The following is a 24,831-nucleotide window of genomic DNA, read 5'->3' as shown; positions in this document are numbered from 1 at the left end:
CGGTTATTGTATTGATCTCATCCAGGTCGTTTAGCGCTGTAATTCAACCAAGATAATGGTGCAAGCCTTCCACCAGCTTTTACTTTCTAGTGAACAAGTGACAACTCATCTACTTTCTCGCTGGCGGAGTGAACGTCGTCGGCGGGGAGGACCGCGCCCACCACACCAGGTTTTGGCATATATCATTCTTAACACAGCTTACTGGCTTTAACGGGCTCACCATAGCCCGTGCTACATGGACACTGCGTTCTGAGTAGCTAAATCTAAAACAGCAGCAGCAGCTTACTGGCATATTACGGGCTATTCATGCCCGTGCCACCTCTTGAGTGGCTTAATCTTTATCAATCTTACTGGCATAGACCACCACCACCATCCTCTTCGTCTGTCGTGAGGGAGTACACCAATGCCTGGCTCCTCTCTTCTCTAACCGAGCTTTTGAACTTTTGTTTCCCCAGTTACTTTTTTGCTTGCACAGTTTAACAATCATTGGGAACATCTTTTAATGACCCTTTTGAAGGTAAAACTACTCGATCAGAGCCAGTGTGTTTGGTGGCATTGTGTGAAATCCTGTTTGGGCTTCAGTGCCAAATGATTGGCATGGGAATTACCAAATGAGCTTTCGAATCATCCTCATGGCTCTTGCCAGTTTCCTCTTTTACATTTTTCTAATGTATCGGCCTCGATAGGTTGGTTGTTCGGGTTAGTAAATTTCTGGTTAGACAAAAGTTTAATTTTTAAGAGAACAGAGTGGAGCCGCGAGGGGACAGGAGGGGACCTAGCAACGTGTCCAGACCCATGCAGCCTATCTGGGCGCTTGTGATTGTTGCCGTCTCTGAAGGTGTTTATTAGAATTGAAATTGAAATAAGTTTATTGAGGTAAAATACATACAAAGGGATGAGGTAGCTCAAGCTATTCTCACCCCGTTCAGTACATCGTGTTAATACATACATAGGCACACATCACAAACAATAAACGTCTATGTATGCCTCGCCATATTCACATAGGCATTTTATGCATTTCCTCTGGGTGTTTATTTCGTGCTTACTAACACGAATTTCTTTCAGAGAAATTGCAACTTTGGTTTTCCTTGGTTTATCATTTCAACCAAATGTTGATGCGATCGTCTGCTGGCAAGGGGCTGGCTTCCTAGTCACCTGTGTTTGTGCTTCAAGAAAATTAACATTGGTCTTTATTAACTATGTAATAATTAACTAACCTGTTCCTCTTATAACCTGCATGTTTTAACACGAAATCACTACATTTTCAGATTTAATATTTCTTCCTTAGTCCTACTTTAACAAATATCTTGGGCCAGCATTCATAAAGTATTTAAATGTGCGTTTACGAAACCTGTGCATCTTTCCTCAGTCATGGCGATTTTGCATTTGACGGTTTATAAACTCTGAAGCGCTACGAGGTTGTAAATAATAAACTTCAGTTGCGGAGCTTACATGCCTGTAAACTGTTTAATAAATATAGATTAAGCCGACATGATAGTGGAAAGATGGGCTTCGTAAGCTCACTCACTCACTCACTCACTCACTCACTCACTCACTCACTCACTCACTCACTCACTCACTCACTCACTCACGATCACTCTGGCCCTAGGCTCCAGATACAGCAACGTTGACACATTTCGCTTTTATTCCCCCTCACAGCTTCTATTACCAGGATGAGCCGCCAGACCCGTGGGAGGACGAGCCGTACAGGTAACATTTGTCTCTACGGGGGACCTGTGTTGTCGCGTCCTGTCCCGGCTCTTGGGCTAGTCTCTTGCTGTCTATCCTCCTGTTTAGATGGTACCCGTTTGTCACCGTGTGGACCGTCGTACGTACGTACGTGTGTGTGTGTGTGTGTGTGTGTGTGTGTGTGTGTGTGTGTGTGTGTGTGTGTGTGTGTGTGTGTTTTGACGTAATGAACGATTAGAAAGTAGGGTTTAAATGAACAAATCCACAAGGGCCGTGACGAGGATTCGAACCTGCGTCCGGGAGCATCCCAGACACTGCCTTAATCGACTGAACTACGACAGGGTTAAAAGGGTTAAAACCGAAGTTCTACTGCGATGCTCCCGGTCGCAGGTTCGAATCCTCGTCACGGCCCCTTGTGGATTTGTTCATTTGATGCATCACGTTAGTGTGATCTGTGTGTGTAAAGTAGGGTTTGGTACTAATGAATTTGGTCAGACCGGAAAAGGTTTTGTATTTGGTGGGAATAAAACCTAATCTAACTATTCAGTGCCGTCTGAGGCCTAATACCGTATATACGTGTGTGCTATACTAGGCTTAGGAATATTAGTGTTTGGTTTTTTGGTTTTATTTATTCCAGACTTTTATGAAGTGAATCTTACTATTCTCAACCCTCAACAAATCCTATTATTTAATTGATCATTACGTTAATATATGTACGATGGTCCACACAATAAAAAAATACTATCAAAACAGGAGGATATGGTATCTCGTGTTATTGTCTGGCTCTTCCTTTCTCCACCCTTCTCGTTCGTATTTTTATTTTGTCTCCCCCTCTCCTAACTTCCATGTTTGTGTCCGCCTTTACGGACATAAACAAACTGTAGTGTGTTTGTGGAGCTTTTCACAACATGTGGGTGTGGGAGAGTGTGGTGGTGAAGTGTTGCCAGCTTAGCGCCGGGTCCGCGTGTGTGTGTGTTGAAGTGAGGCTGCAGGAGTTGGTAATACTGACAACACATTCTCTAGGCTGATGATTACATTCTCTTTCCAGCGCCCTTGTGATTCACGGGTTCCTCTTGGATTTTTTTTTTTTTTTTTTTTTTTTTTTTTAGTGTTTCGTGTGGTTATTTTGGTGTCTGGCTTAATTATTGGGATATTGTGGGTATGTAGATGTTTGGTTTTGTCGTTTGGTGTACTTGTATAGTTTAATGTGTAGTTTGTTTGTGCGTTCTTGTTTGTGCGTTCTTGTTTGTGCGGTTGTGCAAGAGTAGCTGGGAGTGAGAGGGTGTTCTCGTGTCTCCTGAGCGCCAGAAGTATTGAGATGGATTTGTCTTATAGAAGAGCTGTTACTAGGTCATGCGATCGCTTTGTGGTTTGAGGAGTGGAGTCGGTGCCAGTTGCTGTACAGTCTCTACCGTACATGACCCCCTGCGCTCGTACTCGCTTAACCACCTGCGCTAGTCCTTCCAATGCTCTTTAACTGTTCAATAAGTCCCTGAACTATATGTTTAACACATCTCTAACCCTGTCCATGGAGGACAGAAGAAAATGTATATATGCTGGTTAGCATTGTAAATGTGTGACCACGTCTGTGGTAGAAAATAATAATAATAATAATAATAAACTCCTTAACGCTTACTTATGCTCTGAGCGTACATTAATGTCAGTTTCTCTTGCTATTATAAATCGGTATTATTTATAATGTTGAAGAAACTTCCATCCATAAAATATAATAACGTTAATGTGGATAGAGATAGACATTAGCCCACCAGGTATAAAAGACTAGGTGACAGGGTATCAAGAGGGAGACATCTCCCGTCACGCAGGGTGCAGTCGCACCTCCACAGATCTCCAGTATCATCTATTGGTAATGGCTCAAAAGGGCCACCACTTACGGGCTATTCATGCCCGTGCCACCTCTTGGGTGGCTTAATCTTTATCAATCAATCAATCGGTATCAAACGCTAGATCTTGCCTCGCCATATTCACATAGGCAAGCACTGCTGTTGCTGTTCACTCGTTAACTCGGATAATTGGGTAACCGCGAGTAGTTGTACTACTATTGCCGGTAATTCACCAACCTGCCTCTACGCTGTTAACAATGTTTTATAGTCGAGAAGGCTAGGGGCCAGATTCACAAAGCAGTTACGGAAGTACGAACGTGTACATCTTGCCTCAATCTTTGACGGCTTCGGTTACATCTATTAAACAGTTTACAAGCATGAAAACTTCCCAATCAACTGTTATTGTTATGAACAGTCTCCTGGTGCTTCGGAGCTCATTAACTGTTTAATAATTGTAAACAAAGCCGTCAAAGATTGAGAAAAGATGTTCAGGTTCGTAAGTGCTTACGTAACTGCTTCATGAATCTTGCCCTAGATTTCTGCTGTGTTGTCCGCTGCCTTACGGCTGAAGAATGTTATTGAATGTGACTTGTTATTTTCCAGAGTTTATTGGTTCACGAGGGATTTACGGCGCTGTTTGACAAGTTTATATATTTTTTCATTTGAGTGGGTTGGTGGGGAAGGGGTACAAGGAACTGTGTGCTAATGGGGGGCGGGGATGGAGGCTTGTAGAAGGGGGGTGGAGTTGTGGGGTGTGAAATGGGGTTGGCAAGACGAATGATTGCTCAGTGTGGTGTAATCTAGGTTGAGGATAGCGGCCTACTTGACATCTTTGTATAGGTGAAGCTGTGAGGACTCCTTGAAGCGGTCTCTGCTAGACTGTAAGCACCGTTGCGTCTTGCAGAAGACAGTGTAGTGAGTTTGTGGCCGGGAAGTTGAACGTATTGTCCCTTTTGTTTTTAATACACTGCTCTCTGGACAGCAAGTTAAGGTGCCGGCTCCCTCGCCACCCCACCTGGGCCCAGCAAGTCGTGGTGGCCTCGCTACTACACTTCAAAACATTTTGTCTTGCCGGGAGTTCAGTTTGCTAACTGTAGGTAGTAACGGAGTGATTGTAACCTATCCACCGCTGCCCACTGGATGGGGGACGGTGTGCAGGACAAACATATAAATTTTGACACTAGCTCTCCACATATGTCAGTTGCTTAATTTAGAACCTGTACTTGTGGTCGATCTCGAACCCATTGTTGATGTGACGACTTATATTGAATTTTGTAACTAGCTCATCAAGATTGTAACTTGCTTAGCTAAATGAAATGTGGGGTTCAGTCCCTGAGCCCATTATGTGCCTCTGTAACCCTTTCCACTAACCCCCACAAGGTGTGTATGGGGTGCATAATAAATGAACTAAACTAAAACGGGAGTTCATCGGTCACATGGGGAAATCGTGCAATGGGTAAATGCGGTTGTAAACTGGAGATTTACAAAATGACGCAAGGACTAGATTAGGTGATAGACTGGAGCCAGGGGGCAGCCCAGAAGTGTTGTGGGGGAGTGGAGGCGCGTGACCCATCATGCGCTCAGGCTGTTATCAACACCACCTTGACGCTGGTGGTGGCCGGCGCCCCACTGCCCTAGATGAATGTCAACAGGTTGTTGATGTTTTTTAGATTCAGCTGCTCGCAACCAAAGGTTGCAAGTAGCACGGGCTGTGGTGAGCCCGTAGTGGACTTACCTGGCACAGGAGCGGGCCTGTAACAGGAATGTCAACAGTACCTTGATGCTTTTCTCAGTGACAGCGGGGGAGTGAGGTCTGTGAAACTGAGAAGCGGAGTACCTCCCGATGTGTATACCCCGATGCAATAGACAGCGAGACTATTTAAACATCTTACAATATCTCTACAAGGGTAAGTGAAAATAGAAAAAAAACTATTTAAAACTATAAGACTAGCAGAAGTAACAAAGGAACTATTATCTTCACGAACAGAGAAAATAATTGTGACTTTTCTACCACAGCTACGGCTCTCTCAAACTATAAAGTTAAAAAATTAATACACGTAAAACGTCTAAAAGAAATGACAAACTGGGAGGGCTGTTGAACACTATTTCCAAGAATGACGGTATTGAAGGGTGAAAACAAAGCAAGGAACCATCCAATGAGTCTAGAGTCATAACGCCCCCCCCCCTACACATGGAATAATAATAATAAAAAGCCTAACTAACCTACATATAGTAAATATTTGCTGGAGATCAAAAGGAGGACCGACATGGAGACAGAGTGAACGTTATCAGGTCTACTGTTAATCTTCGCTAGTACTGTGCTTTGGTCAACCAAAATAATATGCAGGAAGGTGGAGTAATTTGGCAAACATTCTTGAATATCTTCATGGAAAAAACTTGAAGGTTAAGTAATTGGGACATAATTGCCTTAAATAAATTAGACGAAAATTTCACAATTCTAAGTAAATTTACATCTAAATTTAAAGTGCCAAACTGGATTAAATCGACAAGTATAAATGTGAATGAATACTGCAACTACAGCGACATGGTATTAGTTGTCTGGCTGAGAAGAAAGTGCCTAGAACAATATACTGTTCACGTGCCGTTAGCGCCATCACTGACCACGCTGCTCATTCTTTGTAACAAACTTTAATCTCATAAAATCATACCAAACAAAAAACTGAAAATCAGAGAATCTCTGACGGGAAACGTGTAACATTTGGCAACAGGCTAAAACAGTGTTTCAATATTTATAGTTTTCATATTGTAAGTAGAATTTGACGTCCAAATTTCTAGTCATAAATTTTTTTTAAGGACAACGAAACATGGATGGATGCTCTTCTCATCAACGTTAGGAACCATAATACCAATTTTCTTGCAGATGCTTCGAATTCATCTGCCCAAGAGTCGTGACTAAACCTATCACAGTCCAGGAAAGAAGCGCCCAGCCCACTTTGCGCCCAAACAGAAGTTTTAACCTTAATGATTTGGAACAAGTCTCCCTTCCTTCTAAATAAAATAACGCACTACATCCATTCAGCATCGGTTTTCTTCTGTTTTACTTGCTCCAATAATCATAGGAAACTAATAATTTCTCTACACTCAAATTATTTCCGTCAAAATATCCCTTCAACATGCAGGTACTCGTTGTAATAGTACAATAACAAAACCTCATTAAATCGCTAACGAACTTGAAGCCATATTCCTCAATAGTGTTCTTAGGGCTTCAGAACACAAGAACAAAGGCAACTGCAGAAGGCCTATTGGCCCCTACGAGGCAGCTCCTATCTATAACCACCCAATCCCACTCATATACATGTCCAACCCGCGAACTTTTAAGTTAAATGGAATGACTGGGAATTAAGTCTTAATGACTCCAGCGAGGGAACGCGTCGAAGAGTCTCGAGTCTAGAACTCATTGCAGCCAACACAAGTTTTATTACAATGAACTTAAAAGCAATAGATGAACGCTGAATATTGCGACCATGTCTCAATCCCAGCTTTCTCAACCGTGTCTCACTCAACTGTCTCGACCGTGTCTCGATCAACTGTCTCGTTCAAATGTCACCGGGTACATGTGACAGGCAGGGGGGGGTGGGGGGTGAGGGGGAGAAGATTCCAAGGGGGTAATGATGGGGGGGGGGGGGGGTTGGACTTGGGGTGCAGCGGGGAGAATCATAGAATTATTTTTATTTCTTCTTCAATGGAATATTTGTTGTAGCGCCCAACTCTGCGTTTAGTCTGGTGGCATTAATAGTCTAACTCTCACATCTTGAAATCTGATTTCTTTATATGCTCACTAGCTAGTTGCATTAGTTGTTTTTAGCTCCCACCAAGATGTACAAGTATCAAATAAAGCCTTGATGTTGAAATAGATGTTGACCAGATCACACTAGAAGGTGAAAAGACAACGACGACGTTTCGGTCCGTCCTGGACCATTCTCAAGTCGATTGTGATTCTCAAGTCGACTTGAGAATGGTCCAGGACGGACCGAAACGTCGCCGTCCCTTCACCTAGTCTGGTCAACATACTTCAGCCACGTTATTGTGACTCAACGCCTGCATTTGAAATAGGAAATATTTGCCTATAAGCCTCCCTCCCAGAAAGTCTTAGGATATCATGAACTAGAAGAAAGCACGTTGTGAATGGCTAACTAATGTGACACGCGGACAGTTTGTGGTGGGTGTGGGGGCGGTGACCCCGCGTGTCGACGCTGACACTTGAACTAGCAAGAACATGAACCCCGTGGAAGAGACGTGGCAGTAACTCCCCCGTGCAGTCATTCACCCACATTAGTCATACACTTTCACGTCAACATAAATACAGGTATTTCTTGAATGTTTGAAATAATATACACGGTTGTATAAAATGATACATTGGTAGCTTGCAACAAGTCTCAAATGTGATTATTCCAGACTTTGCAGTTGCATGGTGAGGTCAACAATCCTTGAAAACTACTAAATAAAGGGAATGCGATATTTATATAATACTCTACTCACCGCAAATGAAATAAGTGACGGAGTTTCAGTTCGTTCTGGACCATTATCATGCAAGTCTTGATATCTGGTCACGGCTTGACCAAGGGGTCCAGGGTGGACCTAAATGTGGCCACTTTCATTTAGTTTCGTAAGTGTGGGTACTTATCCCAGCCACGTTATTGTTACTTTTCTACAATGCAGTACTTTATAATACATTAGTTGGTATGGGACTTGGTAACTATGGAGAATACCAAAAGTAATCCGCGTAGGGGAACGGGTTGAGATCATACTGCGTCCTTGGCTGTTTATCCTTTTGGGGGTGTATTTTAGTCTTGATATACTTTAACTTTAGTCCTTGGGGTATGTAGGGGGGGTTGATGCAGCTTACTGCCCTGGACCAGGATTCATAGAGCATTTACACATCCTCTTAGAAACCTGTGCATCTGTTAACAAATATGGCTTTCTTTTACATTAACAAATGTAACAAAAAACATTTATGTTTAAGGAATGATGTTTCGTAAGTGGACACGTAAAAGCTTGATAAAACCTTGCCTAGAATGTTGAGCAAAGAATAAATAACAAATTTGTACAGCCAGTCTGTATAAATTCATTCATAATGTTATTTCTGGGTGGACGGTGAATAAGGGTACACTTTTTACACTGTGATTGCCAACGTTTACGTGTGTATTTGTGCGTATGGCAAAACATCGTCATACTAAAGAAGAAAAAATAGAAAATGTTGATTTTGCAATTGTGTCAAGGACTTATTGTTTTGCCGTGTAATCCAATCTGGCGGTTTATTGTCCGAGGTATATACACACCTGGGAGGAATTGGGTGCACCTTGAACTGTTGACTTGCTTACCTTACCACACAGAGTGGCGAGGGTGGCCGGGGTGGTGCAGTTAGGCTCCGGGGGTGAAGGCGAGGGGGTGTCAATTGTGGTGGGCGGGGCGGGGCGGGCCGGGCCGGGCCGGGCTAGTGGGTTCTGGAGGCGTTGCGTTAGACATCCGGCAACTGGTAAAGCGGGGCTCAGGAGATAGCATTCGACTCTGTAATCAGATTTGCAGGAGCGCTCGCGTTAGTCGGGTACACAGGCATGGACGGGCGCACTTATAAACACATGCGTATGCGCACTTACAAATTACGGGTTCACCATAGCCCGTGCTACATGGACACTTCGTCCTGAGTAGCTAAATCTGAAACAGCAGCAGCGCACTTAGTCCATGCTCGGCTTGTTTTACCAGAATTTACCTGAGGGCCATTAACACTAGTGGCCTCGACTAAGACAGGAAGCTTGTCGAAGCCCCCCTCCCTGTTTTGCCTTTATCTTTTCCAGTTGGATTTTAAAATGTAACAGTTTTAACATTTATGGTTTCGGCGGGTAGGCGGTTCCATAGTCATATAACCATGTGGGTGAAAAAGCATCGGTTCTCATTCTTACATTGTGTCTTGTTGAGCTTGAAACCGTTGCTCCTTGTTTGTTACATCTGACCTTGTTAAGAATTTGATGCTGTGAATATTGAGTAGGCGCCGCCGTCAAGATTGGTTAATATACACGCTTCTTAATGTTACTTCTCCGGGCTGAGGAATGACACGCTGCAGTTAATAATTTAATTAAAACTTTGCGCGGTAGAGGGTGGTGGTGGGGGTGAAGCAGAGGATGTGGTGATTGATTGATTGATGGATGAAGATTAAGCCATCCAAGAGGTGGCGCGGGTATGAATAGCCTGTAAGGATGTGGAGGAGGCGTGTGTGCTTATCTGAGTGTCTACACGGGAGTGATGATTCCTAATGCCAGTCGCCTACCCGTTTACACCTAGTCAGTCATTGTGCATACCATACCTATCCCGTAGGCGGGGGTGGAAAGGGTTACAGAGGCACATAATGGGTCTAGGAACTGAACCACTCAATATAGATGTTTTCATCATAACCTTTCTTAGTTGTGGATGTAATTGGCTTCAACATCTTCCTTGGTTTAAATACATTCCACTTGCCGACAAACCCGTATAGGGAACGAGAACTTCCTTACATATCTTCAATTCAACTGCGTGTAGAGATTTGTTATGGTGTCAACATCTCATTACAACAAGAAACTCAAAAAAAAAGAAAATTAAATTGTTACAGTACTGGTGCAAGATCTATGTACACAAGAATTCTATGTTACCACGGCTAGGCTTAGTCTCGGCCACAAGTACCTCTGGGAGTTTGTAACATCTGCTGATGTAGATTTGACTAAATGTCAACTATCAGCAGAACTATTCACATTGCATCATTATATAATAGAATGTGAAAAAATCGCGGAGTTCGGAGAAAACACCATAAATGGAGTCCAAGAAATGTATAAGTACTAAATTCATAATGATGTGCTGCCGGAAATCTTAGCGAAATATACGAAATGTGCTTATTGTAGGTGCAGCCTGCACATGACTAAAGCTGCCGCCCAGTTGGGTGGGTGTGGAGCAGGACTAGTAACCGCGTGACTCGCCATAGATGTAAAGTGCCTTGTACAGTGACTGTTGTGAGCCTCTTGCTGAATTACTTGATGTAAATAGATTACGGATATGTATATGTATTTGTGCAAATGCAGACAACCGGTTTTATGTAACTGTACACTTAGGGAAATGGTAAAGCAAAATTAAATTAAATGTCTACACTAGAGTTTTTGACAGGAAATTCTGCAAAATGTTGCCTCGTGATAAAGTGTGTGTAATGCGACATTGCAGTACTTAACATTGTTGCCACATGCAAACTTCTGAAGGTAACCATTACTGGCACTAAAGTCTTGCTATAATTTAGATTTAACTAATGTCTTCCACCCAAGCGCTGACTGAAAATGGGAGAGTGGAATGCATTTAAAGTACAGTAACGTCATTTACATTGGTGTTGGGGTTAGCCACCAGTCAGTGAAACGACCACTATTACTTTCCTCGTTATCAAACACACAGCCTTGAATAGTGTCTGGAAGCAATTATTGTCTCGCGTGGTTAATAAACTCGCATTGTTTACTTTTTACAAGTGCTGACATTTTGTGCCATGGCAGCTGGAGGTTGGTGTTGGTTAAGTCTCACGGTGCACAGAATAACTAGAAACGGTTGTACTGTGAAAAAACGTAAACAAAGTCCTTAAACTGGGGTTTGTTTCGTGCGAAACACGGAGAAGCGAATAAACTGAAAGATTAGAAATAAGGAAAATGGGTTTTAATAAAAACATTATGACCAGGAAAGTATGTGGGCAAGTTACTATACCGCAGAGCGCTGTGGTAGCCTAGCTTATGGCAGTTGTGTGCCAGTGACGTGGATCACGTTAGGGAAGCACTCGTTAGTCCAAGTGCATACAATTCTCAATACATGAACATTAAATTTATTTGACTTCATCTCCAATTGCTTCACAGGCCCCCCTCCCCTCCACTGAGGTAGTTTTTTCACATTATATCCGTGTTTAATATGTGAAAATATCCATTGTAATTGTTTTTTTTATATGTAAAATAAGTGTGTATGGTTCGTTGGTGATTCTGTAAGTTAAGACAAGGATTGTAGTTGTTACTTGAAATTGATTTTATTGTAAACTAATACCTAACATGGGTGAAGGCTGGCAAGTATTTAAAGCTAACTCTCTTTTGGTTCTGGGGCCTCTATAACAGTGTGACATGTACACCTCCCACAATTAACTATAATTGATACAATTGTGCCGATATAATTAGTCTCCAAACATGTTTATTGTATAAATTCTCTTTGTAGTTGCATGGTTGTCTGCCTCCACGTATTCTAGTACATTGTGTATGCTATTTGCGTCTACTTTAAGGGCCGTGACTTGTAAAATAAAGCGTTGAACGACCGGACCAACTTTAATCTAACTTCTCGACATTTGTCAAGATTGGAGCTAGCTTTTTCTGGTAGTACTGTACTGGGTTCTTTGGAAGTGTTACGAGGTACTGGTCCCTCACTGTACGTGGGGATAAGTCTTTTTTTGTATGATCTTAAGATCAACGGTGAATTGTAGTCCTGTAGTGTAATTTATTTTGTATTAATGCTTGTTAAATATGGTTTGCTGGCACTTCCAAATTTCTGCTATACGTATATATTTCTGCTTTACGTATTTAAAGAGTTAAACATAAACAGACGAGGAGTCACAACAACGTGGCTGAAATATGTTGGCCAAACCCCACACTAGAAAGTGAAGGGACGACGACATATCGGCCCGTCCTGGACCATTCTCAAGTCGATTGTGATTATCGATATCGATTGTGAATATCGATTGTCGATGTTGCAATCGACTTGAGAATGGTCCAGGACGGACCGAAACGTCATCGTCCCTTCACTTTCTAGTATGTGGTTTGGTCAACAGTTAAACATAAGGTTTCTGATGCAATTCTTATTTATATTAACCATCTTTGATAGGCTATAAATATTGTACTGTACGTGATTTTTGTCTGTCATGATTTAATGTGTCGTCTTGTTCTTGAAGCAACTGATGTGCGATGTAGCCGTGTTTGTTACTAATGCGTGGTGTTGACTTTCAGTTCAGCGTACGACCGTGATCGCATGTCACCGTACAGGAGCGACCCCCGGGGACACTCCACGGCCAGCAACGGCTACTCCTCAGGTGAGCGAGTCCCTTCCCTTCCCCCACGTGTAGAGGAACACACCCCTCCTCCCTCCACACCTGTAGAGGTACACACCCCTCCTCTCTCCACACCTGTAGAGGAATTACCCCCTCTTCCCTCCCCACGTCTTCCTGTTCTCCCCCCCCCCCCCCCCCCGCTCTCTAAACACTTTGCACTTGTTTCTTCTACTCTTATTCCGTCAAGTGTGGTTGGCTGTTTGGTAGTGCAGAGCGATAACCTCGGGGGACCTCGATAAAAAAGCCTGTCGTGTATGAATACTCTCTTTTATGGCTTTCTGTCCACCGACGCAGTCAATTATATGCCCTCCTCCTCCTCCCCATGTGTAGATGTATACCCCTTCCTCCCTTCACCACGTGTAGTTGTATACCCCTTCCTCCCTTCCCCACGTGTAGATGTATACCCCTTCCTCCCTTCACCACGTGTAGATGTATACCCCTTCCTCCCTTCACCACGTGTAGATGTATACCCCTTCCTCCCTTCACCACGTGTAGATGTATACCCCTTCCTCCCTTCACCACGTGTAGATGTATACCCCTTCCTCCCTTCACCACGTGTAGATGTATACCCCTTCCTCCCTTCACCACGTGTAGATGTATACCCCTTCCTCCCTTCACCACGTGTAGATGTATACCCCTTCCTCCCTTCACCACGTGTAGATGTATACCCCTTCCTCCCTTCACCACGTGTAGATGTATACCCCTTCCTCCCTTCACCACGTGTAGATGTATACCCCTTCCTCCCTTCACCACGTGTAGATGTATACCCCTTCCGCCCTTCACCACGTGTAGATGTATACCCCTTCCTCCCTTCACCACGTGTAGATGTATACCCCTTCCGCCCTTCACCACGTGTAGATGTATACCCCCCTCCTCCCTTCCCCACGTGTAGATGTATACCCCCCTCCTCCCTTCACCACGTGTAGATGTATACCCCTTCCTCCCTTCACCACGTGTAGATGTATACCCCTTCCTCCCTTCACCACGTGTAGATGTATACCCCCCTCCTCCCTTCCCCACGTGTAGATGTATACCTCCCTCCCTTCCCCACGTGTAGATGTATACCTCCCTCCTCCCTCCCCCACGTGTAGATGTATACCTCCCTCCTCCCTTCCCCACGTGTAGATGTATACCCCCCTCCTCCCTTCCCCACGTGTAGATGTATACCCCCCTCCTCCCTTCACCACGTGTAGATGTATACCCCTTCCTCCCTTCACCACGTGTAGATGTATACCCCCCTCCTCCCTTCCCCACGTGTAGATGTATACCTCCCTCCCTTCCCCACGTGTAGATGTATACCTCCCTCCTCCCTCCCCCACGTGTAGATGTATACCTCCCTCCTCCCTTCCCCACGTGTAGATGTATACCTCCCTCCTCCCTTCCCCACGTGTAGATGTATACCCCCCTCCTCCCTTCCCCACGTGTAGATGTATACCCCCCTCCTCCCTTCCCCACGTGTAGATGTATACTCCCTCCTCCCTTCCCCACGTGTAGATGTATACCTCCCTCCCTCCCCCACGTGTAGATGTATACCTCCCTCCTCCCTTCCCCACGTGTAGATGTATACCTCCCTCCTCCCTTCCCCACGTGTAGATGTATACCTCCCTCCTCCCTTCCCCACGTGTAGATGTATACCCCCCTCCTCCCTTCCCCACGTGTAGATGTATACCTCCCTCCTCCCTTCCCCACGTGTAGATGTATACCTCCCTCCTCCCTTCCCCACGTGTAGATGTATACCCCCCTCCTCCCTTCCCCACGTGTAGATGTATACCTCCCTCCTCCCTTCCCCACGTGTAGATGTATACCTCCCTCCTCCCTTCCTCACATGTTAACCCTCAGTGTCTTGTCTACCCAACGATCTTTCATATGACGCTTTGAAACTACTGGTAGTCTTGGCATTCACTTCTTCCAACCTTCAACAACTCGGGTCATGAAAGAGAAAATTTTGTACGTTTTTTCGGCACCTTTGTTTCCTTAGCTTGAATCGATGACCTCTTGTTCTTTAAGTTGCAGGTTTCAAAAGTTCTGCCTTAACTATTTTGTCAGTTCCTGTTAATGTTTAGTATGTAGTGATCATATTGCCTATTTTCATCATCTTCCAGCTTTGGAATATTTAACACCTCGTAGCTTTTGCTTTTCAGTTCCGTAAGCCATTTAGTAGCATGTCTTTACACCCTTTCCAGTTTATTGATGTTCTTTAAAGGTATGGAATATACAGCTGCTGTGCATTCAGATCTCGGTCTCACAAATGTCATGAACAGTTTCTTCAGTGTTTCCTCATTCATGTATTTAAAAGCGCTTCTGGAATTTAAAAGTGTAGCATCAGCTCTTTTCACGATTAATGCCCCTTTATATATTTTTTCTTATCATTGTGAGACAATTGAAGTTCAATTTATTGTCTGTGTAGGACAAGGAATTTTTGTTCTAGATTCGTTTACTCCTGGAATAATTTTGCTGGCAAATTTATTTTAAAATGTGTAGTAAATAAAATGTGGAGGCGATCAAAATAAAATATTTAAAATCAAAATAGACAATATTGAAATAAAAAGAAAGAATAATGAAATATGGCAATCTTGTTTGTTGGAATTGTTTTCGAAGCTAATAAGCATAAAACGTACTTGTTCTTCAGATTAAATTTTTTAAACAAGGTTTTTTTCTTCCTAGTTTTGTAATTACCTAATAATTAGAAGACTAGAAAAGCCTAGAGAAGGATCATGGGATGGCCATCAGTGGCAACCTTCAGTGCCTACACAAGGCTATGTCCACCTGCGAGCAATAAATCATTTCATAGCTAAATCTTTTGATTATACTGTACAGTACTGGTAGACTGCATTTTTATTTATATGCAAGAAGGTACAATGGGTTGTGAAGGTACAGGCTTTGATGAATTATGCATTCGTGCCAAGCACATGGTTACAAAAAATAATTCTTTGAAGAAAAAAAATTATGAAGTTTTATTTAAAGCATAGAGCTGTAGCTGTGTTTTTAGTTTAGTTTTATTTAAGCTTTATGCTTTTTTTTAGCATAGAGGGAGGAGCTGTGGAGAGCTAATTGAAACGTTAGAGAGCATAAATTGTAATACATGTACATTCAAATATGAGTAATGTATCAAGGCAAAGGCAACTTCAACAAAGAAGTACTGTAATGGCATGAAATGCAAGAAATGTAGATGCAATAAAAATGTGGAACAGGTTCTTTTTCTATGCATGCGGTGAGTCACAGTAACGTGGCTGAAAATATGAAGCTTAAACCACACACCAGAAGATGAGGAAACAACAACGTTTTGGTCCGTCTTGAACCATTATCAAGTCGATTGTGTTACAACGACCAAAACTTTGTCTCGTCATCATCTTCTGGTGTTTGGTTTAGTCTTCCTTTTTTTACGGTTGTAGAATATACAGCTAGAATAAATTTCCTTTTGCCGTAGATGGAAACTTGCAAATCTGTTAGAAATACTAAGATAAGTTCAGTTGTATGTGTTTAATGTGCAAAATTACATTTAAATTTTATAACTTGTGACACATGGCTTTGTTTGGTGGAATAAACAGTAATACAGTAGTGATAAGGTGTTGCCATGTCCATTCTCTTGGGCAAAAGGGAATGTAGTTCTAGCTCTTGTATTATTTATTACTTTTGAGAAAATCAGCAGGAGCCACAGGGAGGATTTGAATCTGCACACTTAGTACTCCCAAGCATGTGCCCTCAGATAGGTTCATTATTTCCGAATTACCATTGTTACCATGGCATTGTGCCATAAATAATTTTTTTCTTCAAATGACAGTATAAAGAGGAGGGAGAAGATCATTTGGAGAGCCTTCTTTACAATCCTTACTGCCTTTGTCCAGGCAAAACTTAGTGTAGCGTGTCATTTCTTTGCAGCCAACAGTTATAATAATAATAATAATAATAATAATAATAATAATAATTTTTTTATTTAGGCAAAGGTACATACATAAAGAGATTTTACAAAGTTTGTTGGCTTTATAGATAGAGCTAGTACATACAATGCCTAAAGCCACTATTACGCAAAGCGTTTCGGGCAGGAAAAAACACTACTGACTAAAGCTTAAAACTAATGGGTAAAAAGAAAAAAATGCGTTGAGTACAAATAAAAATAGAGGTAAAAGAGGGGGGGAACATTGTTGAAAAAACAGCACAAATACAATTATAAATTATTACAGAAAATTACATTAAAACAGCGTTGATTTGTAAAACAAAAAAAAAACAAAAAACATACATGGGTTGACAATAGAAGGGTAAGGTAGGTTACATGGAATTTATTAGGTATAGCTTCGTTTTTAACTTAAACTGGTTGAGAGAGGTACTGTCTTTAACATGGTTGGGAAGGTCATTCCACATCCTGGGCCCCTTGATTTGTAGAGCATTTCTGGTTTGATTAAGTCGTACTCTAGGAATATCAAAACTGTATTTATTTCTGGTGTGGTGCTCATGGGTTCTGTTACAACCTTCTATGAAGCTTTTGAGATCAGGATTGGCATTACAATTTAGCGTTTTGTATATGTATAATACACATGAGTGAATGTGCAGTGACTTAATGTCTAACATATTCAGAGATTTGAGTAGGGGTACCGAGTGATGTCTGGGGCCAGAGTTGGATATTGTCCTAATAGCAGCTTTGTGTTGAGTAATTAGAGGACGTAAGTGATTTTGGGTAGTAGAGCCCCAAGCACAAATACCATAGTTGAGATATGGATAGATAAGGGAGTAATAGAGAGTCACCAGGGCAGGGTGTGGTACATAATATCTGATCTTAGAAAGAATGCCCACAGTTTTTGAAACTTTTTTTGATATGTTTAGAATGTGTCCCTGGAAATTCAGCTTGTGGTCAATGAGAATGCCAAGGAATTTGCCATCTAATTTGTTACAAATTTGGGTATTATTTATTTTGAGATTTATTTGATTAGAGGATTTATTGCCAAACAGAATATAGAAAGTTTTGTCAATGTTAAGGGTGAGTTTGTTGGCAGTTAGCCACAGATGGACTTTATTTAGCTCAGTATTTACTGTGGCATTTAGAGCAAGGGGATCAGGACTGGAGTAAATGAAGGTTGTGTCGTCAGCAAATAGGATTGGTTTGAGGTGTTGGGAGGCATTTGGAAGGTCATTAATGTAGATGAGAAAGAGGAGAGGGCCAAGTATGCTGCCCTGGGGAACACCAATGTTGATGGGTAGGGTGGGCGAAATTGTATTATTCACAGAAACACATTGGAGCCTGTCAGTAAGGTAGGATTTGAGGTATTGTAGGGAGTGTCCTCTGACACCATAATGATGACAAATAGGTCTTCTGTAATGTTCTAATGTACTCTACCCTCTTTCCCTCTCACCCTTCACTCCATTTAATTGTCAGATTTGTTTTTGTAGACTACAGTATTTTGAATTTTAAGTGTAGGGGAAAACATTTCTTAATAATAATAATAATAATAATAATAATAATAATAAAAACAATAAAAATAATAATTTATTTAGGAACAGTACATACATAGTTGCAGTGTTACAGTACAAACATTGTTAGATTTAAAGATAGAGGTAGTACATACAATACCTAAAGCACTAGTACGCATAGCGTTTTGGGCAAGATTGGAAATATTTATCCCACAAGTAGTAACATTCTTTGGCTGCCATTTTCCTTAGTATTTTATAATGAAAATTAGGCTAATTATACAAATGTAGCTTTCAAGTTTGTATGTCACACGTATGTTGCATTATTTCATACTACTGTGGAGGATCATAAGCTGAAAATTACAAGTTTACTTCATTTATATCAAATTACAATATTGCAGACAATGGGTCGGTCGTCAGCACAGAAGATGGACCAACCTACGTACTGGAGCACCTTGCCACCTTTAGAGTGTCTCCAGAGTCAGACCTGGTGTTCCCAGCTGACGGCATGCGCCGCCTCTTACATATGGAGAAAACCTCGGGCATATGGACACAAAAGATGTTACTCAGGCTCGACAAGAAATGGGTCTGCATACAATCACATGAAAATGGGGTAAGTAAATAGGTATCTGTAATAGGAATGTCTTATGGTTTTGTTACATTTTGTTTAATTTTGTTTTTCTGATAGCTTTCCATTCAGTATCTCAAATACCTCTTTGTATTGATTTGAGACTTTGACAGTTAAATTAAAAAAAAAGTATTGAAAGTGAGCCCAAGAGCAACTCTTTATATTTAAATCCAATTTAATATATAGGAAGGCATACTCTGTACTGAGGAGGCTGGCAAATAAGAACATCGTTTTGAATCCTGAGTCAGGACTCCTTCAAAGCAATCTACACATTTGTTAGACCAATACTGGAATATGCATCACTGGCATGGAATCCTTGCCTTTTGAAGCACAAAGAAATAGTCCATTTAAAAAAAAAAAAAAAAAGCAAATAGGGTTAAGGTATGAAATAGGCTAATGGAATTTTATAAGAACTCTTGTATACATATATAAATAAAGTTACTAGCATACATAGTATTTTGGGCAGGTCCTTGATCCTAATTTTTCCCCAGAATACGACTCGCCAAATTATTTAACAACCAGGTACCCAGTCATTGCTAGGTGAACTGAGGCTACAGTTAAGGATTGACGTCCAGTAAATCCTCCCCGGCCAGGATATAAACCCAGGCCAAAGCACTCATGAAGAGCAGAGGGAGTGTTTTACCACTGTGCCATGGGGACTGCTAAATCTCAAAACTAAAACGAACTAAATCTCAAGACCCTATAGGGTAGAAGGAATAGGAGGATAAAATCACTACTTAAAAGATACTGAGGGAATAGATAAGCTGGACAAAGATAGCCTCTTCAGATTGAGAGAAAGCAGAACAAGAGGACACAGATGGAAACTAGAGGTGCAAGTGAGCCAAAGGGACTTAAAGAAGTACTTGTACCCTGTACAGGTAGTTAGCAAATGGAATGCTCTTAAAGGTAATATTTGTGGAAGACTCCTCCATCTATAACTTTAAGGCCTTAAAGTTGTGGATGGTAATGAGGTACCTAAAACCAAAAGAGTTGGCTGAAAAAGCCAACCAAACTGTAAACCTTAAGTAAAATAACAAGGTTTATGGCAAAAAAAAAAAAAAATTGTATTAGGTTAAATGGTAAGATTTATGACATGACAGAAGAGATGGTCTGCTAAATGACACAGAAATAGACCCTGTACATGAAATAGCAATGAAAATATTAATAAAACTAGTGTCCCGAGATTTGTTGCACATAAAGCATTCGGACACCCTGACGGGGGCCTCGTAGCCTGGTGGATAGCGCGCAGGACTCGTAATTCTGTGGAGCGGGTTCGATTCCTGCACGAGGCAGAAACAAATGGGCAAAGTTTCAACTCATCAGAGTTGACTTGCAGTTAAAAAAAAAAAAAAGACAGGCATAATCAAACTAATCTTAACTTCAAGGAAAATAAATTGGTTATTCAGCTGTACATTGCCTGGAATGCTACACATGTTAGTGGCTCTGAGAATGTAATAGTAGTAATACATAGTAGGCATCCATCAGTCTCGGGAGGCTATGGAGTTGCGCTCTGGTTGTCGGTCTGGAGTGGCCTCTCCAGGGCACAAGGCCAGGGGTTGGTTGATATGGGGAATAAACTGTCACCCATGCAGCAGGTCCCCTCCCCCGTTCCTCCCTCTCCACAGTGCCAAAAGTCTCCAATGGAGAGGCAAACACCAATATGATTGGTTTTAGCACCGTCACAGGAACTGTCAGAATGAGGTTGAAGGCAACAATGAACTGCCCTAGCGGCTCCAGCTCAAGAGGTTACCTTGAAGTTGGTAAAAGAAGGCACAGGAACTACAAACCTGCAGACCGCTGTGGTCGGGGCCAGAGAAGAACTACTCCAGCAAGGGCAAGAATGACCCCAGCCTCCTGAAGCAGAGCTTGGGCCATGCGAGCCCCAGGAGGTGAACGTCCCAGCCCCGCACCTATGGGTTCCAGACAGAGATTGTCACAGCCCCCTTTCACCCGAGGCCGACTTCCTTCAAGACCAAGCAGAAGGAAGAGTAGTAATTATTAATTACAATAATTATTATTATAATTATTACTAATAAAATATAATTCATTTTAATTATTTGTATTATAGTAATTATAATGTTGTAATTAATAATTATTACTCTTCTGCTTGGTCTTGAAGGAAGTCGCTTGAATGTAAGAAGCTGCTTGAATGTAAGAATACCAGTGTAAAGTACTCACAAATCCAGTGTACCTTCTTGTATATTGTAGAAATTAAACAATTAAATAAACAACATATGTGGTGCACCCTTATCTGGACTACTTGTTATAAACACAAAGATCTCAAATTCATCCCAGAACAAAAGTCGATTCTTATATCAGGGAAGGTGGACTGCCTCAGGACTACCAGCAGAACAAACCAGACATGATACAGCTGAGCTCATCGAGGCCTTTACAATACTGATTAAATTGGAAGGTATTAAAAACAAATGGAAAGAGTGGAAGATAACCACTTCTTTAAAAGGATCAATGTAACTTGCTCAAGAGTTTAGCTTCAAGCTCAACAAGCAACAATGTAACAGTCTTTCATTCATAGTATAATAAACTCGTAATTGCTAACTAACCTAAATCATATATGCCAAGATAGTACTTACGTTCAAAATGCAGCTGGGTAAAAAAACTCGGGAATAAGGAGGACCCTCTGACGAGCTGTCAACTTTGTTTCCATTAAGGTCATAGTAGATGGTGGCTCTCAGGTAAAGTCATAGCACATGTTTTAGTAGCAGAGAATTTTAAGTTTTTGGCAACACAGGATGTTACACTATGGTTTGCAACATTAAGCTTCCATTGTAAGAAATTAAAATCGCTGCTACAGCACAGAGTGAAGTTGTTTACATATGGTTAGGGTTTATCCTATGCTCTAAGAGAGGATCCAATACCAATAGCAGGTAAAATAGTGATGCTTAATGCACTTCTTGTGGGATACCCTTAAAATGCCAACAAAAGAAATTAATCCCAATTTACATCTTAAAGAAATTGTAGGAAAGGAAGTTTGTAAGGAAAAGCGGCAGGTGGACCCCTCAAACCAAAACCATAAAATAGACCTGAAATGTGTTTAATTGTACTGTGCTAAATCTTGAGCTTTCTCGAGGTTGAAGAGGCCGATGACCACCAAACTACCAACAGAGAAAGCGTTCTGAATATTAATTTAGAACTTTTCATGACCCCAAACATTTAGTTATTAGTATGATGAGCCAAAAAAAAAAAAAATTACTCTTAATATGTTAGTTAAATACTTCAGTGGAGTGAGAATTATTTAATTTTACACTTTTAAATAAATTTCATACACTAAACACAATTTTATTTTTTATACAGGATACAGTTGAAAAGTTTCCAATGGAATTGATAAGGGAACCAACAGCATTTACAAGTGATGACCCCAAAGAGTTGTATAACAACATCTTCATATTCGTTGTAGCAGAAGACCCTAAGAGGAATTACCAGAACCCAACAGAAATGCACATTTTCCAGGTAACTATCAATTGAATATTTTCCACACATGTTCCTGCATTATATAACATTTAATACATAAGCATAGTGCCAATGCAAGGTCACTAGGTACAGTACTTTAATTCAAAGTTCTGGACAGAATAATGGTTTATTGTCATGGTGCATTATATACCGAGTATGAAATCAGAATTTTCTACTCCTGCATAAGTGAGCTTCTCTTGCCAAGAAATACACAATATCTGACATCAATCTATACTTTGTTTAGGCTGCTATAATCTTTGTACCATGCATGCTTGATGTCATGTAAGCCCAGGGAACGTCATTCTGTGTAGTCCTATATAAACATTGTCTAGGGAGAGGAGGGATGCGGGTTCGATTGATCCCATTGTCAAGCCTCAATGCTTTATCGGTTATGTCCATCTTGTGATTTTATTGTGCATTGTCTAGCTTGTTCTACAAACCATATTCCCTCACAAGACTTACTCCACATGTAATTGTCCATTTCACTTTTCCATAAAGTAATGAGTCTATCCGTAACTCTGTTCACAATCGGTACAGTGTACTTTTACAATACTACCCTAAGTCATCCTCTAAAAGTGTCCGAACTGTAGTAGACTGCAGTGTTTTTCCTAGCTGCATCTTTTGGACTCGCACAGTTTCTTATTGTTTTTCTGATAAGAACATGAAAGTTTTTATATTAACATTTTTTTTTTAGATGGCAGAAAAAGTATTTTAGTAAATTATATTTTAGATAAAATGGCCAAATAACTTTTAGTGTAAGGGACCACATGTGTTCCCAGGGTATTATAATGTATGGCCAAATCATTTAGTACTGCATTCATTACAAAACACTACAATAGTCCTACACTATGTTGCATGAACCATTTATAGCCAGCCTCATCAAATGCCTTTTCCTTGGTTTCTTCAGCATTTTTCTTTCAAACTACTGCCACCATTTCTCTCCCTTAGCACTCCCCAGGCTTGCTCATTTTTTATTTAGTCTATTTAGTCTTTAACATAAGAACACAGAAATAAAGGTAACTTCAGAAGATCTATTGGCCCATGTAAGGTAACTTCTATTTTTGTCCATGATGTATGAATTTTATCATTCATATGTCTTAACCTTCACTTGAAACAATGCAGCTATCCTAGGTCTCTGTTGCCTGTTAAGTTATACAGTACATATATCTACAACCCTATTTCCAAACGAGTATTTACCAGTCTTTCCCAAATCTAGCTTTTCTAAGATATCTTTCTTGTATTTCTAGATTTCTTACCCAAATCTAAATTTCCAAGATTGTACCGTGTTTCATGTTCTATTATGTGTTGCTCGATTTAAAACCTTGTTTATATCCTTTGTTATTCCCTTATAATCATTTATATACATCAATAATATCAACCCTTAATTTGTCTGTATAGAGAATGTAAATTAATCTTTACTTTTTAAACATCTTCATAATGGTTTCTAATTCCCGGCATTAATTTTGTTGTCCTTCTACGTGTGTACTCTAGTGAATTTGTCCATTAAGAATATGGTGACCAAACTGAACTTCATAATCTAAATGGTGTTTAAATCCTTTTATAAATTAAATAGTTTTCCAAATTGTATTTAATACTAACGCTGGGGAAAAAGAATGAAAGCGTGTTAACAAATATGAAATATGGTTATTTTATTGGCAGTCTGGCAGGTCTGCCAAGACAGTTTGCTGAAACAGGCATCATATTCCATTTTACCTTGAATTTGCCTATTTAGCCAGTGCTTTTGGACCTCCAATGGTTTCAATCCTCCCAGAGGTCTCAAATCTGGAATGGAAAATTCATAATTCATAAGATTTTAATTGGTCAACCCTTGCCAAAATAATTCAGTTTGTAAATGCCTCAAAGCTGTCAAGTGGCATAACCAAGGAGGTCCTCCTGTTGAAATTGAATGTAGTTGATTACTTGTGTATTAGTATACCTCTGTATAATATGTACAGTATGCTGTTTAGTATACTGATTATACTAAACAGTATGTTAGTCTTGAATATAGGATATGCATATTCAGTATTTGGGGACAGAGCCTTTACATGGCTAATTGAGGCTTCCTTAGCCAAGAGCGAGGTTCTGGCTATTAAACCCCACTGACCAAGCATCATGCAGGTTTTGCTTACCACAATGTATAATATGCTGATTATAGTAGTACAGTATACTGTACTCATCACTTGAGTAACTCTTGATTTACAAGAATCCAGATACTTCAAATTCACACCTACAGTACATGATTTTGCTGGTTTGTACCAAATTTTATACAATCATACTGGGATTAACATGTACAGTAACAGAGTACCTGAAATGCTTGAGCAGACATTCATATCACGACAAAAATTAATCTAAAGGGAAATTGAAGAAACAATGGTTTACCTGAATTTACCCGAGAGCCACTATCTCTAATGGCCTCAATTATGACAGAAAGCTGGCAGCTTGTCAAAGGTCCCCACCAATTTGTCCATATGATTTTATCGAGCTGGATTTTAAAATTCAGCAGCGTTTTGACATTTATGAGAAACTTAAAAATATCAAATGTGTAATAAATTTCACTCATTTCCACGGATAAAATAAGTTAATTTTGTGTCTTGCTGTTATTGTAATTTACAATAACAGAAAAATGTATTGTAAATGCAATATCTGTACTGCTGCTAAAACTCTAGATTCCATAATAAAGTTTTCAGTGCTTTTTATTTAGTATT

At 40.8% G+C, this 24,831-nt stretch overlaps 1 protein-coding gene across 6 annotated transcripts in view; it reads left to right on the top strand.

Annotated features, from left to right (window-relative positions):
• Positions 1-24,831, top strand: part of LOC123762902 (epidermal growth factor receptor kinase substrate 8) — a 137,047-nt gene that overhangs the window by 23,612 nt on the left and 88,604 nt on the right. For 4 of the 6 annotated variants that reach the window (XM_045749660.2, XM_069302096.1, XM_045749661.2 and 1 more), the window contains exons 3-6: positions 1,660-1,710; positions 12,530-12,612; positions 18,432-18,643; positions 21,971-22,126. In XM_045749660.2, coding sequence (XP_045605616.1) covers positions 1,660-1,710; positions 12,530-12,612; positions 18,432-18,643; positions 21,971-22,126 — 502 coding nt within the window. The remainder of the gene's footprint in view (positions 1-1,659; positions 1,711-12,529; positions 12,613-18,431; positions 18,644-21,970; positions 22,127-24,831) is intronic. The other 2 variants (XM_045749665.2, XM_045749663.2) reach the window with 1 other exon arrangement.

This window comes from Procambarus clarkii, chromosome 47 (genome assembly GCF_040958095.1).
Source record: "Procambarus clarkii isolate CNS0578487 chromosome 47, FALCON_Pclarkii_2.0, whole genome shotgun sequence".
NCBI lineage: Eukaryota > Metazoa > Arthropoda > Malacostraca > Decapoda > Cambaridae > Procambarus > Procambarus clarkii.
Note: the sequence above shows the minus strand (reverse complement) of the source record. Positions and strands in the feature narration are given on the sequence as shown.